At 43.4% G+C, this 13883-nt stretch overlaps 1 protein-coding gene across 11 annotated transcripts in view; it reads right to left on the bottom strand.

Moving 5' to 3' along the window:
- Nucleotides 1-13883, bottom strand: part of FBRSL1 (fibrosin like 1) — a 763476-nt gene that overhangs the window by 538024 nt on the left and 211569 nt on the right. For all 11 annotated transcript variants that reach the window (XM_073313631.2, XM_073313632.2, XM_073313638.2 and 8 more), the window contains exon 2: nucleotides 9512-9712. In XM_073313631.2, coding sequence (XP_073169732.1) covers nucleotides 9512-9712 — 201 coding nt within the window. The remainder of the gene's footprint in view (nucleotides 1-9511; nucleotides 9713-13883) is intronic.

The following is a 13883-nucleotide window of genomic DNA, read 5'->3' on the forward strand; positions in this document are numbered from 1 at the left end:
TAAAATAGCCATGGTGTTGGTGGCTGCTGGCATCTTAACTCCCGGGGTTTCCTTCACACATGTTAAAATGCCAGAACCAGGGTGACCAGAGAGAAAGTGTAACAAATTGGGACATGGGGCAGGGGGTAATAGGTGCCTATATAAGAAAAAGTCCCCAAAATCGGGACTGTCCCTATAAATTCGGGACATCTGGTCACCCATTCTGGAACCTTCTCTATGCCAGTGCTAATGCTGATACTGCCGCTGACAGAGTTGAACTGGTGGGAGCAATGGTGGGAGTTTTTGAGCAGGGGCGGGAGGGGAATCCAGCACTGCAGGCACAGTCTAACTGCTTAATCCAGAACCCACTGAAGTCAATGGTGATATCTTGAGAGCAGAGTGGAGCTCAGGATCCACAGCAAACCTGGGAATGGAACCCAAGTCTCCTGATCCTCAGTTCTATTTCTCAATTGCAAGGTAATCCTTCCTCTCGGTGTACATCATGCCAGATGCAACGCAGGGCCCAGGGGATGGGTCGGTGGTGGTTTAAAATTGGACTGGATCTGGAGAGACACACAGGACCCCACTTCGCAGAAGAAACCCTCTTGAACAACAGGTAGCTCAAAACTCCTTTTGATTTGAGCTTCCAATTTTAATTGGAAACATTCCAAATTTTGAATATATTCTAACCTGAGTGTCCTGGCTACATGCCAATTCACATAACCACACTGTGCCTCCTTAAATTAGTTTCCAGTGGATATGGCTTCTCCCCCCCCCCCCCCCCCACTATTTGGCCTGATGTGTAGTGTAACAGAAATCTGTTAAAACAGTTCCTGCATTCCACAGAAGAGGCGGCTCCATCTCAGCGACAGATGAAGTTGTCCACTGTGTACTTTACGGTGATATGAAGTGAGCTGTAGCTCACGAAAGCTCATGCTCAAATAAATTGGTTAGTCTCTAAGGTGCCACAAGTACTCCTTTTCTTTTTATTAGAAACCTGAATTGCTTATGGTTTGTAATGCACTTAGAGGTATATCAGACAAGCAAAGCCTTACCATCTAGCTCTCTCTTTCTAATGTACAGTAGGGTTATCCTCCACACCTACTTCAAGAATCTTTAAAACCTTTAAGAATCTTTAAAATCTTTTAAAGTAACAGCACATCTTTATATTAGCCAGATTTGAGTTGGAAAATAAACACACAGTATTTATTTACAATGGATTTTTTTTTTAAACTGCTGCCACTGCTGTGCTATGCCCATTGTTTCCCTACACTTCGATGCAGAAAACAGAAAACGAAGTGCATAACCAGGACTTAAAGCAGACTTTTAAATTAGTTCCCAACAGTGCAAACAGACTGCTATTGATTGAAATGAGGCTGATTTTAGGCCTTGGATTAGCAAACCTAATGACTAAATACTGTATTGCCCATTTTAGTACTTTGCGCTGGGCCTCCCCAGTGGTTCCGCAGGCAGCTGTGAACTCTCCGTATTCACAGATTACTATGAGAGAATAAGGGAAGACCATCTGTGTCTTCATAGTGTAGCAGCTCTCAGCCTGAACTAAGGACCACCAATGAAAATCCCCCTGTGACAGGGTCCCCTGCTCTGTATCCTCATTAAGGGCTTTGAAGCCAATGGGACTGTTCACATGCTTAAGCGCAAACATGGTCAGTCTTTTGCTGCACTGGGGTCAGAGTACTCAGCACCTTACAGAATCAATCCCTAAGTGCTTTTTCGTCTGCTTGGCACAAGCTTAAGGGAATCAAGGTTGCAAACTCAGTCAACAACCCTGGATATTTCCAGGCATCTTAACCAAAGTGTAAAATCTTTCTTTTGCTAATAAGTATCCAATTAATGGTGTAACTCAAAGTAATCACATATGCATATTAAAAGATTTGCTCCCAACTAGCTTTAAGCCAAAATTTAGATTTATATACTTACAACCAAAAAAAGACCAAAAAGTGGACCTGATTTTAGAAGCTCTAATAATACAAACAGAAATGTTTGATTAAAAGAGGCTACCAGAACAGTTTTTCATTTGTTTTGTTTTTAAATGTTCTGTGAAAACAAATGCCAGAATCTGCTAAAGAAAAAGGTGAAACCACCAAGAAACTGATCTGTCTAATTTCTCTGTTCAAATGCAGTGAAATGAAGAAAAAACAAAATAAAACACACCAACATTCTGTGCTGTATGGGTTGTTAATTATATTCTTAATTTTTACCAACAATACAAAAAGGGGTAGGGAATAAAGTCTGAGCACAAAGCATATTGTCAACACAATTTTTATCTGACCATTTGATCTATTTGCACATATCATGTCAGAGGCCTGGTGGGGATACAGAGAGTCTTTCACCTCTAGGTGTTCTGTTCAAATCTATGCCAAGTCAATTGTGACTAGAAGTGGCTACTGTCTCATGGCTATTTAGTGGCCTATTAATTAATGTGCATGGGATACTAAGGTGATGAGCACTACAAAAAGCCAGTAAGTCAGGGGTGGCCAACCTGAGGCTGAGAAGGAGCCAGAATTTACCCATGTACATTACCAAAGAGCCACAGTAATACATCAGGTTTCAGAGTAGCAGCCGCGTTAGTCTGTATTCGCAAAAAGAAAAGGAGTACTAGTGGCACCTTAGAGATTAACCAATTTATTTGAGCATAAGCTTTCATGAGCTACAGCTCACTTCATCAATACATCAGCAGCCCCCGCATAAGCTCCCCCGACTCCCGGTGCCTCCCACCCACCGGCAGCCCTGCCAGTCAGCGCCTCTCCCTCCCTCCCTCCTGATCAGCTGTTTTGTGGGGTGCAGGAGGCTCTGTGGGGGAGGAGCGAGGGCAGGGCAGGCTCAGGGGAGGAGGCGGGAAGGGATGGAGTGGGGGGCAGGGCCTGTGGCAGAGCCAGGGGTTGAGCAGTGAGCTCTCCCCCCCCCGGCACACTGGAAAGTTGGTGCCTATACAAGGAGCCGCATATTAATTTCTGAAGAGCCACATGTGGCTCTGGAGCCACAGGTTGGCCACCCCTGCTGTAAGTAATTTAAACAAGCAAGTAAACAAAAATACATGTGAAACTCATTTGGAGATTCCAACCCAGCAAGAGCCCCTATGACAACCTGCATTAATTATCAGACTTCAAGGAGAAACTGCTGAGCTTGAATTAATATACAAACTAGATACCATTACCTTGGGTTTGACAAGAGACTGGGAGTGGCTGGGGTCATTACACACATTGAATCTATTTCCCCATGTTAAGTATCCTCACACTTTCTTGTCAACTGTCTAAATGGGCCATCTTGATCATCACTACAAAAGTTTTTTTCTCCTGCTGATAATAGCGCACGTTAATTAATTAGCCTCTTTCAGTTTGTATGGCAACTTCCACCTTCTCTCTTTCTCTCTCTGTGTGTGTGTTTATATATATATTTTCTTACTATATGTTCCATGCTATGCATCCAATGAAGTGGGTGGTAGCCCATGAAAGCTTATGCTCTAATAAATTTGTTAGTCTCTAAGGTGCCACAAGTACTCCTGTTCTTTTTGCGGATACAGACTAACACGGCTGTTACTCTGAAACCTGTAATTATCATACTAGTTCTACGATCTCATTGCACATCGACTAGGACATGGAAACTAACTCCTTTCCCCCGCAGGTCCCCAAAAGACAGGGTTAAGTCCCACTGGTGGCTCTGCACTCTCACATGCCACACTGCATCTTGTCCGTGGACAATGGGGATTTCAGCTTTCTAAATGGTCCCAACCCAGCACCACTCATAAGCCGTGCACTACACCCACATCAAAGATGTTAATGACACCTCTTTTTCTCTACTCAGCCTCTTGTGACGCCTTCTCACCTTGGGACCTTTCAATGGTGAGAGTAAAAGAGAAGGAAGAGGTGAAAAATGGTAATCTCCATGCTGAATGGCTGCTTGCTGTAGAGTATCCCATTGTCACTACAGAAGTATATAAACAAACATCCGATGAAGTGAGCTGTAGCTCACGAAAGCTCATGCTGTAATAAATTGGTTAGTCTCTAAGGTGCCACAAGTACTCCTTTTCTTTTTACGAATACAGACTAACACGGCTGTTACTCTGAAACATGTTCAACACAATACACTACTTCTGACTTGCCTGGCCTCAGTGCTTGTGGCTAGCTCACTTTTAGCAGCACCAGCTCTTTTCTATTAACTTGTTTTTGGCAGCATGATGCAGTAGCACAAAAGACCAGCACAACTCTGGGCTGCATACAGAGTGCCACCGGGTCACAATGCTTGGTGCAACAGCAGCTACATTAACTACACTCATTTCTAGGCACCTCATTTCCAGACAGAGACTAGCAAGATGGAAGGATTTCAGCAGAAAAAGAAAGCAGCAAAAATGGTCAGAGGGGTGGACAGATGGATTTAGAAGGAAAAGAGAGACATATACACAGTTTGACTAAGGGACAGCTAAGGAGATGATAGAATAAAGTCTTTTAGGGCAGTGCAAGGGGTTATCACCTACACTAACAAAACACAAAATAAAGATGGACCGTTTTCAGGAATATCAGGAATCTTTCTTAGAAGATCTCTCTTCTCTTGGGTTATGGAACAGCCTCTCAAGATTCATAGATTCATAGATATTAAGGTCAGAAGGGACCATCATGATCATCTAGTCTGACCTCCTGCACAACGCAGGCCACAGAATCTCACCCACCCACTCTTGCGATAAACCTCTCACTATGTCTGAGCTATTGAAGTCTTCAAATCATGGTTTAAAGACGTCAAGGTGCAGAGAATCCTCCAGCAAGTGACCCGTGCCCCATGCTACAGAGGAAAACAAAAAACCCCCAGGGCCTCTTCCAATCTGCCCTGAAGGAAAATTCCTTCCCGACCCCAAATATGGCGATCAGCTGAACCCTGAGCATATGGGCAAGACTCACCAGCCAGATACCCAGGAAAGAATTCTCTGTAGTAACAGCAGCAACAGTGACCACGTTCCTCATACTTCATCAAATCTCATTTAAAAATATAGTGTAGGGGATGCACCAGCCCTTGCAGAGGGATGGGCTAGATGGCTTAACAGATTTTATTAATTTCCAGCGTCTTTGGTTGTAGTGCAGAGCACTTCCCCAAACCTATGAACAGGGATACAGATGGTTTGAGAGAGAGGAGAGGCTGGGAGGAAAAGGAAATAGAAACAAGTTGTCTTTTTTGTGGGTGGGACTGTCTCTATCCAGCTTTTGGGGAAGAAGGTGCTGCTGTGTGAGGGTTCTAGCCCCATTCAAAGTTTGTTGTATTTTTGGACAATCCCTCATTTCTTTAGATATCCCAGATCTTCATCATCATCATTCAGAGAGCAAAAGTTCTGACACAGCTGTCTTAAACCAACATGGCGATGCATCATCCCTGCTATGAATGCAGTAGCAAAAAAAGTCGGGGGGGGGGAGGCGACAGAGCAGAATAGAACAAACCCTCAGCCATGTAAATCTTTGGTTAATGATCCCTATGTCATACAAAATGCCCACAATGCCCTGCATTCTCTCTATGTGGTTACTGCAGGATGTAAAACTTTTAAACCACTTCACACATGGTTGGAGCTGTGGTCTGGAAAAGGTAGATTATCTCTACCAGCCCCCTTTTCTTCATATCCCAAAGTGAAAAAAGAACAAAATAATCAGAGGTAAATAGGAATTCAGACATTTTCTTTGCTGAAAAAAGAGTGACGTATTAATCTAATTTCCTAAACAAACCAGACAACCTGGCACTCAAATCAGCTTACCACTTTGCACCTCTCTACAAGGATTAGCAGAGTGCCATAATTATAATGCCCAATTTGATCTATTAAAGGAGGCTTCACAGAAAGGATGACAATTCAATAGCTTAGCAGAGAGAAGGGATGAGAGAGAGCATGAGGGTTCAAGCAGACCAGCAGTGTCTTTAATTGTATTGATGCATGTTTTTATTTGTGTTATAGTAAATTTACCAAATTAGGGATGAGCACAGACTGGAACCTCAGATCCTAACCATCCTAAAAACATGGGAAAATGTACATCAAGCCCATTATTTCTAGAGTGGACTTGAAACATAACAGCCCTGAACTTGGAGGATATTAGACCTGGGTGTGAATGTCATGGCTATAAAAATCGTGCAAAAAAAGAAAGCAGGGTTATAAAAAAAGCATAATTGAATATAAATTTCAAAAAGCTTGTGCTAAGGGAGAAATGGTTTTACTTGTTACACCTGAGCAAAGCATAGTTCATCTAATCGAGTCATTAACAACCAAGAAGAATACAGATGATATTTGCAATAAGCACTTATCTCTATAGACTTAAATACTGGTGTGCACCATATTGAGAATACACTGAACTCTGAACATGACTTGCTCCAAAAGGCCAATTGTGTTTAATGGGTCATTCATCACAGGTTTTGTTTTACTCTCTCCATGTAACCTCCCTGCCCGCTACAGAAGCTTGTTACATCTATCTACAGAGAAACAGAAGAGACTATGCAGAAAATGAACCAAGAAAAGATGTAGGAATGATCTGGGGGGGGGGGGGGAATATAAGAGATGATACTGTTCAAAAACCAGTCGGAGAACACTTCAACCTCCCTGGTCACTCAATTACAGACCTAAAAGTCGCAATACTCCAACAAAAAAAACCTTCAAAAACAGACTCCAATGAGAAACAGCAGAACTGGAATTAATTTGCAAACTGGACACCTTTAAATTAGGCTTGAATAAAGACTGGGTGTGGATGGGTCATTACACAAAGTAAAAACTATTTCCCCATGCTAATTTTCCCCCTACTGTTATTCACACCTTCTTAAGGAAATGGGCCACCCTGACATCACTACAAACGTTTTTTTTCTCCTGCTGATAGTAGCCCACGTTAATCGATTAGTCTTCTTATAGTTGGTATGGCAACACCCATTTTTTCATGTTCTCTGTGTTTATATATCTTCCTACTGTATTTTCCACTGCATGCATCCAATGAAGTGGGTTTTAGCCCACGAAAGCTTATGCCCAAATAAATTTGTTAGTCTCTAAGGTGCCACAAGTACTCCCCGTTCTTTTTAATACCAGTGGTAATCATGTTAGCCAGAAGAAAATGCAGTTAACTTTTGATATGTCTTCATTATTCATGATGTACTGAGGGAAATTAAGTATTAGACAAATTCAGGGAGCAGAATGTAATTACTCAAACTGGAATTTGGCCAGGACACAATGGTCTTTTACCCTTGTGGTTGCTAGGAAAGTGCCACGAGAGCCTTAGGGACCACAAGGGTTGGAAACTTTGGTTTTACATTTCATCTGAAAGATGGCAACTCCAGCAGTACATTCTCCAGTACATCGTGCTGGGGCATTCGTTCATTACTGACTCAGAGGGATGAGTGATACCTACTGAATCACCAGCCTCGCTCCCTGCAGCATTTTGGATAAATGCCTAGTAGATTCCATGTATGAGTGAATTTACCTAAACAGCAAAGAACTGATAGAATTTTACCTTACGTCTCAAAGAACAGTCTGGTTTATGCAGTTTTAACCCGCAAGTGAATATTTTCTAAGCTGCCACCCAAATGAATGTTTAGCAGAAACATCTCTGCAGCATTAATATGGTTAGATTGAAGAGACCAGTAAAAGAGAGCTAGCTTTGGCCATAATCACACAGTTTTTGCACTCCTTTTCTACAAACATCTGAACAAAGTGTTAAAATGGCACAAATATTCACAGAAAGCAGATTTCAAATGTAAAATGCACATATCTGTGGAAAATGAAGTTTAAATTCACACATGTTGAGCATTTGCACTGGACATGACTGTACGCTTACCCAGCTGGGGAATCAAAACAATACTATGTGATTAATCTGAGCAACCATAAATAAGTCACTCAGCTCAAATTTTATATAACACATACTGAATGAATCCTGGAAACAAAGTGTTTGTGATAACTTCGGAGTGTTTTCAAAATCTGCAAAAAACCCAAAACCATTGCCAATCTGACTGGAGGAAATTGATTTGCAACCAAAATGTCCACAAGCAGAAAAATGAAGCTAGATTTATCAGATAAGTCATTTGTTGTATTTTCCTCCTCCCCAATAGCAATCCATCTTTTAAATCAAAAACACAAACAGAAAAGATGCCAGAGTAATTAACCATCAGAACAGATTGCAAGGTAAACTCTCTGTCACTAAGGCCATGTCTACACTAGCATTTATGTCGGCAAAACTCTTGTCACCCAGGGGTGTGAAAAAACACACACCCAACCCCGAGTTGAGCTGGTTTTATTATGTAAACACAGGAGAGCTCTGTCCCGTCAGAACAACACGGTTACATGAGCTGTACCAATACAACTGTGCTGCTGTAAGCTTGTAAGTGTAGGCATGACCTTAGAGTCTAACTCAAGATTTGGTGCAGTGTCTTTCTAAAAGACATGCTCAAGTTCAACCACAAGTTATTTGGCTCAATGCAGAAATCACTGGATAAAGTTCCATGACCATAATGATCCCTTCTGGCCTTATAAACCTATAATTCAATTAAAAATACTTACAATGATCACAGAACCTAAACTTTTGTTGTCATCTGAGACGCATGCAAAATCGCCACCCATAGAAAGGAAGGCTTGTCCTACTTATTTGAATAAGCTCCTTTCTCTGGAGTACTATGCAGTACAGCTGCAAATACTTTTCCACTGCACAATTACTTCTTAGCTTGGTAAGGACAAATATGTTGGTCAACCTGCTAATTTCCATTTGGTGCTAGGTAACAGGTACTTAGCAAGTGCTTGCTCTTAGATATACTCTGCTATGCTATGCCCATTTCAGGCCTCCAACAAATCTCCCAGTTGAGCTGCAGTAAGTGATAAATGGCTTGCCAACCCCTTGTGCCTTTCCCTTTTACCTCCCTGGCTATAAAAGCACACACACAAGCTGGTTCAGACAAGAGCTTTTGAGGCCATGTTCCTCATGCTTGTGGCATTCAGAGTGACGACGACAGCTAGACCACCACTACAGAGTGTATTAATGCATTGCCTGGTTTCAAATGCACAAGGGACCTGTATCGACAAGGGAAGGAAGGGACAAACCCTTTCTTCTGTCTCTATTTTCATTTCTTAACTCCTATAATGCTCCCCTCAGTCTTAATTCACTGTTTGACAGAGTGCAGAGGAACTTGGCTCATGACGTGCACGTTGGTGTCACGTTTGCTAAGCCCCAGATATGCATTAACAATCCTGCATTCCCCAGTCCTAGGCACCAGTGGAGATGACAGGACAGGTTTCAGAGTAGCAGCCGTGTTAGTCTGTCTTCGCAAAAAGAAAAGGAGTACTTGTGGCACCTTAGAGACTAACCAATTTATTTGAGCATAAGCTTTCGTGAGCTACAGCTCACTTATCGGATGCATAGCAGATGCATAGTTTGTTTATTGCATCCGATGAAGTGAGCTGTAGCTCACGAAAGCTTATGCTCAAATGAATTGGTTAGTCTCTAAGGTGCCACAAGTACTCCTTTTCTTTTTGCAATACTAGGACACAGTCACTTCAGAGGCAAAAGAATTCCCCTACCTGCTTGGATATCTTCAAGGGGTGTTTCTTCTTCACCCTCTCTTTGCCTCGTTCAGTCTCTCTCTCAGAGCTCCCGGCATCGTTATTATGGCCATTTTCACTGGGCTCAGCGGACACATAGTTTTCAGATTCTCGTGGTTTCTTTCCTGGATGCCTCTCCCATTTTTCCTTTCGCTCCTGAGGCTTTAATGACATGTCCTTCTGTGGAGAGGAAAAAAATAAAGAGTAAAACCTTTACGCTCTTTGCGGTAAGGACTAGAATGTACTATATGTTTGCACAGCACCTAGCACAATGGGTTCCAACCTGTCCTTAGGTTCTAAAGCAATCTAAATGATAAATAAAAAAATTAAATAAAATACGACTTTAAGAGAGAAGCTGACAATGAGCAATCTATTCCTATACAATACAAACAAATGTTAGACTCAAGTGGGATGAATTTTCTCCAGGCTATGTGGGAAACAACTTCAGAGAACTAGTTATGACAACGAGTTCACTTCTGACTAATTCAAAAGCCACACTTCACTTATAAGCACCCAAACATCTAAACATCTCAGAAGCAAGCTCTGTAAGGTTTGCTTGGCACTAACAGTTCTGTATCATAGCTAGTGATGTATTAACCTCTGAATTGAATAAGGCATAGAGGCTCTGATTCAGAAAAGCATCCTTGTTGGGGAAAAGAAGTTTACCAAATGCGTATGCGCTTTCCTGAATAGGGATGCTTAAGTCAAAAGGATTTAAATGTGTGGTTCAAGTTAAGCAAGTGTGTAAGTGCCTCCTTGAATCAGGGCCAGAATGCACTGAAGGTAAAACACTGAAGACACTGGTATGGTGTGTAATAAAACAAAGTTAACATAGAAATATTGAGAGCGGAGAAAAGGATACATTATAGTACATTTGTGAAGAACATAATTTAGTGGGGTTAAAGAAAAAGGCACCTTAAAGAATGGAATAAAATTGATTATTGGAAAAAATACGCAAAACACACATGGAAAAATGTACGGCAAAGAACTGGCTATTACAAAAAACAACATACAAAAATACTCTATAGTTATGGCTATCTAATTCTAGACAGCTAGATTTCTGCCACACCTTTTGTGAAACCAAAACGTGTTAGCCTCTAAGGTGCCACAAGTACTCCTTGTTCTTTAAACTCTCTCAAATGCTTTGCAGACTCACCATCCCTATTAATTTTTCACATGAGCTAACTGAACCAGATTAGGAGATGCATTAAAACCTCTACTAATCAAGCCAAAACTTGTCAACTTCAGACAGTTAATCTTGGCTTCTTTTTAAATCTGCAGGCCACCCCTTCTGACTCAGTCACAATCACTTCATCAACATTCATACCCTGTGTGAATGGAGTTCACAATAGCGCACCCATTCGTTTTGGCATACACACACCTTCAATGCAGCAAGAGTTACATCAGCCTCCCATGTGTCGAAACCCAAAGCACCACACCAAAGGATGCGCTGGGAATTGGAACAAAATGCCCTGCTGGCTGCTCCATACTATTTTTTCCCTCCTTTAATTTGCAGATTGGGCTTCTAAGTATGCATCATGCTGTTTCCATTTCAAATCATTCACCACTTACAGTTTTCTTTCCTTCTGCAGTTAGATGATGTACTGACATTTTAGTGAAATGCATAAATGTATGAGTTTGAATCTGGTTCACAACAACAACAAAAAGTGGGGGAAGGGACCAGTAGGACAACTAATTTTCTATCCTCAGCTAAGTCGACACTCAATTGTTACGCACACAGCCAAATCCACTGTATAGTTTAGCATAAGGCTGTTTAAGGGGCTAGCAGCATCTCCTTCACACACACACACACACACACACACACACACACACACACACACACACACACACACACACACACACACGCTAAAGAGCGCATTGTAAAGAATCAGCAATGTCCCTTAGAATTGCAGAGCAAAATGGACTATGGTTCTGCCTGCTAAACCTGTAAGTAGGGAGAAAGCCCCAGGAAAATGGTTGCTCTCTGTAAATGTTAGAATTAGGAACTTATCTGCCTTTTTCAGTTTGAAGATCTCTCTCTAAAGCAACAGTTTGCGGTGCAACTCAGAAAAGATCACAGCCTCCCACTTGCTGGGATGTTGCTGAGACAGAAATCGACTTTTTAAGCTCCGATAACTAATCAGAAAGTAATGTAACTGGAAATTACATTGCCCTGCTAGTTAACCGATGCTCAAATAGCCATGTAAAATATTAGAAACAAAAGCCACTGGAAGAAACGTGTCTGGTTCCAACTTTTAGTATGAATTTGTGGGGAGATTTTCTAAGGCACTAACAGCACTGCCATTAGAATCTTCAGATCATATTCACTGACAAGTTCTGCTAGGTTTACAAAACCTTCCCGTACACACAGACTGGTGTCAGGAATGGTTTCATGCAACATTCACCGCTTGGAAATGCAGAGTTTTGTTCCATCACAGAAGTGAGAGTGAAATGAATTCAGGGGATGCCAGCACAACTGGATCAAAGCCAAAGAAATAATACATTTGCTTCTACTGCCCCTAGCCTCAGAGTATTTTACAAATGTTAATGAATTAAGACGCACAACACCCTGTGATGAAGGTTATTACTTGTATTTTCCTCATAAGGAAACTGAGTCTTAAAGGGAGTGAGTGGCTTGTCCAAAGTCTCAGAGCACATGCGGCAGAGCCAAGGATAGATCTCAGACCTCTCAGCCACAAGCCAGGACTACAAGTCCACTCTTCCTCCCTGAGGATATTTGAACATAACCTGGGAAGTGAAACTGTGTGCAAAGGATTGTGGGATTTGGGTCACAGGACCATTTTCAGCTATTGTGTGTCGCAGAACATAAACAATAAGGGGTTGGGAGGGGAGGTGCCCATGGAGACCTGAGGGATCCCCATCTCTGCCTCCCCACAACCTCTCTGCCCCACTGCATCCCAGCTTACCAGCCCCCAATGAGGAGGGGTCTCTGTCCCTCATAGCACAACCTTTATTCTCCCCTACCCGTCGCACTGGAGAGAGCTGGTGGGTGTCCTTTCTTTCTCACCCACTTGGCCCAGGTACATGGGGGAGGCAGCACATCATCCTTGCCTGGTTTGCAACTGGCCAGAGGAAAGCTGGATTCTGTCCCTGTGCTGGCTGAGTCTCGCACTGTGTTTGTGCTGGTGAGTAGAGAGCTCTTATCTCTCCTCAGCAGCCTCACAGAGGAAGCACTGCTCGAGATCAGCCTTCTCTTCCACCATTGCTTCTCCTGTGCGCCTTGTAAAGGAGGGGCCTGCCCAGCTATAACCTTTCCCCCAGGGTTCACAATGCACAGGCTGAAAACCCTGCTGCACAGGAAGACACAAGCCCTGTCCAGAAGAGTATATCATTTATTTAAGTAAGGCTGCGTATGCATCCGTGCTTGAGTGTAGGTGATTTTTGCCATGGGCGGCCCGTAATAGAAGCTGGGGGAGGCTAACCTCCCCAAACCTCACCCTGGCCAATTTGAAGCCTCCAGAAAAATCTCCCCCCACCATGGTGCTGGGGCCACGGCATGGGCACAGAGCTTTTCCAGTCTCAGGGCCGCAGTGGGGTGGAAAGGAGTGAGCAGGGGCGAGGCCTCGGGAGAAGAGGCGGAACGGGGCGGGACAGAACGGGGGTGGGACCATGGGCGGAACGGGGCAGGGCTTTGGGGGAAGGGGTGGAATAAGGTGGCACCGTGGTCCTGGCTGGGGCTGAGAGCTCGATCCCGGCTGATGCTGAGCTCTCAGCCCCACTCTGTGGCCCTGACTGAGCTCTCAAACCCCAACCCCAACGGCCATGGGGCGGGGGCTGGGAGCAGTGAGCAAGAGCGGGGTCTTGGCTGGAAGAGCCAGGGCAGGGGGCTAGCCTCACCCACCACCCATGATTCTCACAAAGCCTGGGTGCATACCTAAGGTACACTGGATCACTGCAATGGACTCTATGCAAAGATGGACTTTCATTCAACTGCTAGTAAGCAGTGCTTCTTGGTGGCTCCAGCACACAATACCAATGTTCCATGATCTGTAGTGGAGGCCTGTGGACTTCTGGATTGAATTTCAGGTGCTGGCTTGGATCCATAATATGGTTCCTCAATGGCTCGGGACATTCCCACCTGAGAAGCTACCTCTCACCTTGTGCCACACTGCAGCCACATGGAGAGGGAGCTGGTGACAAAACATTACCCACACATGGCTCTTGGTTTTGGAACCAGATCCTTCCTCCCGCGTCTAAAAGAGCCCATGTCTAATAACCTTCATGCCGTGCTGCAAGGTGCATCTATTTGCTCTGGCTGTTGCAGAGAGGCAACTTGATGGGGTTCAGGGCTACCTGAGGGAGGAGTGTTCTGTCAGGGAGTGAGTTTTCC

This window comes from Lepidochelys kempii, chromosome 15 (genome assembly GCF_965140285.1).
Source record: "Lepidochelys kempii isolate rLepKem1 chromosome 15, rLepKem1.hap1, whole genome shotgun sequence".
Lineage (NCBI taxonomy): Eukaryota > Metazoa > Chordata > Testudines > Cheloniidae > Lepidochelys > Lepidochelys kempii.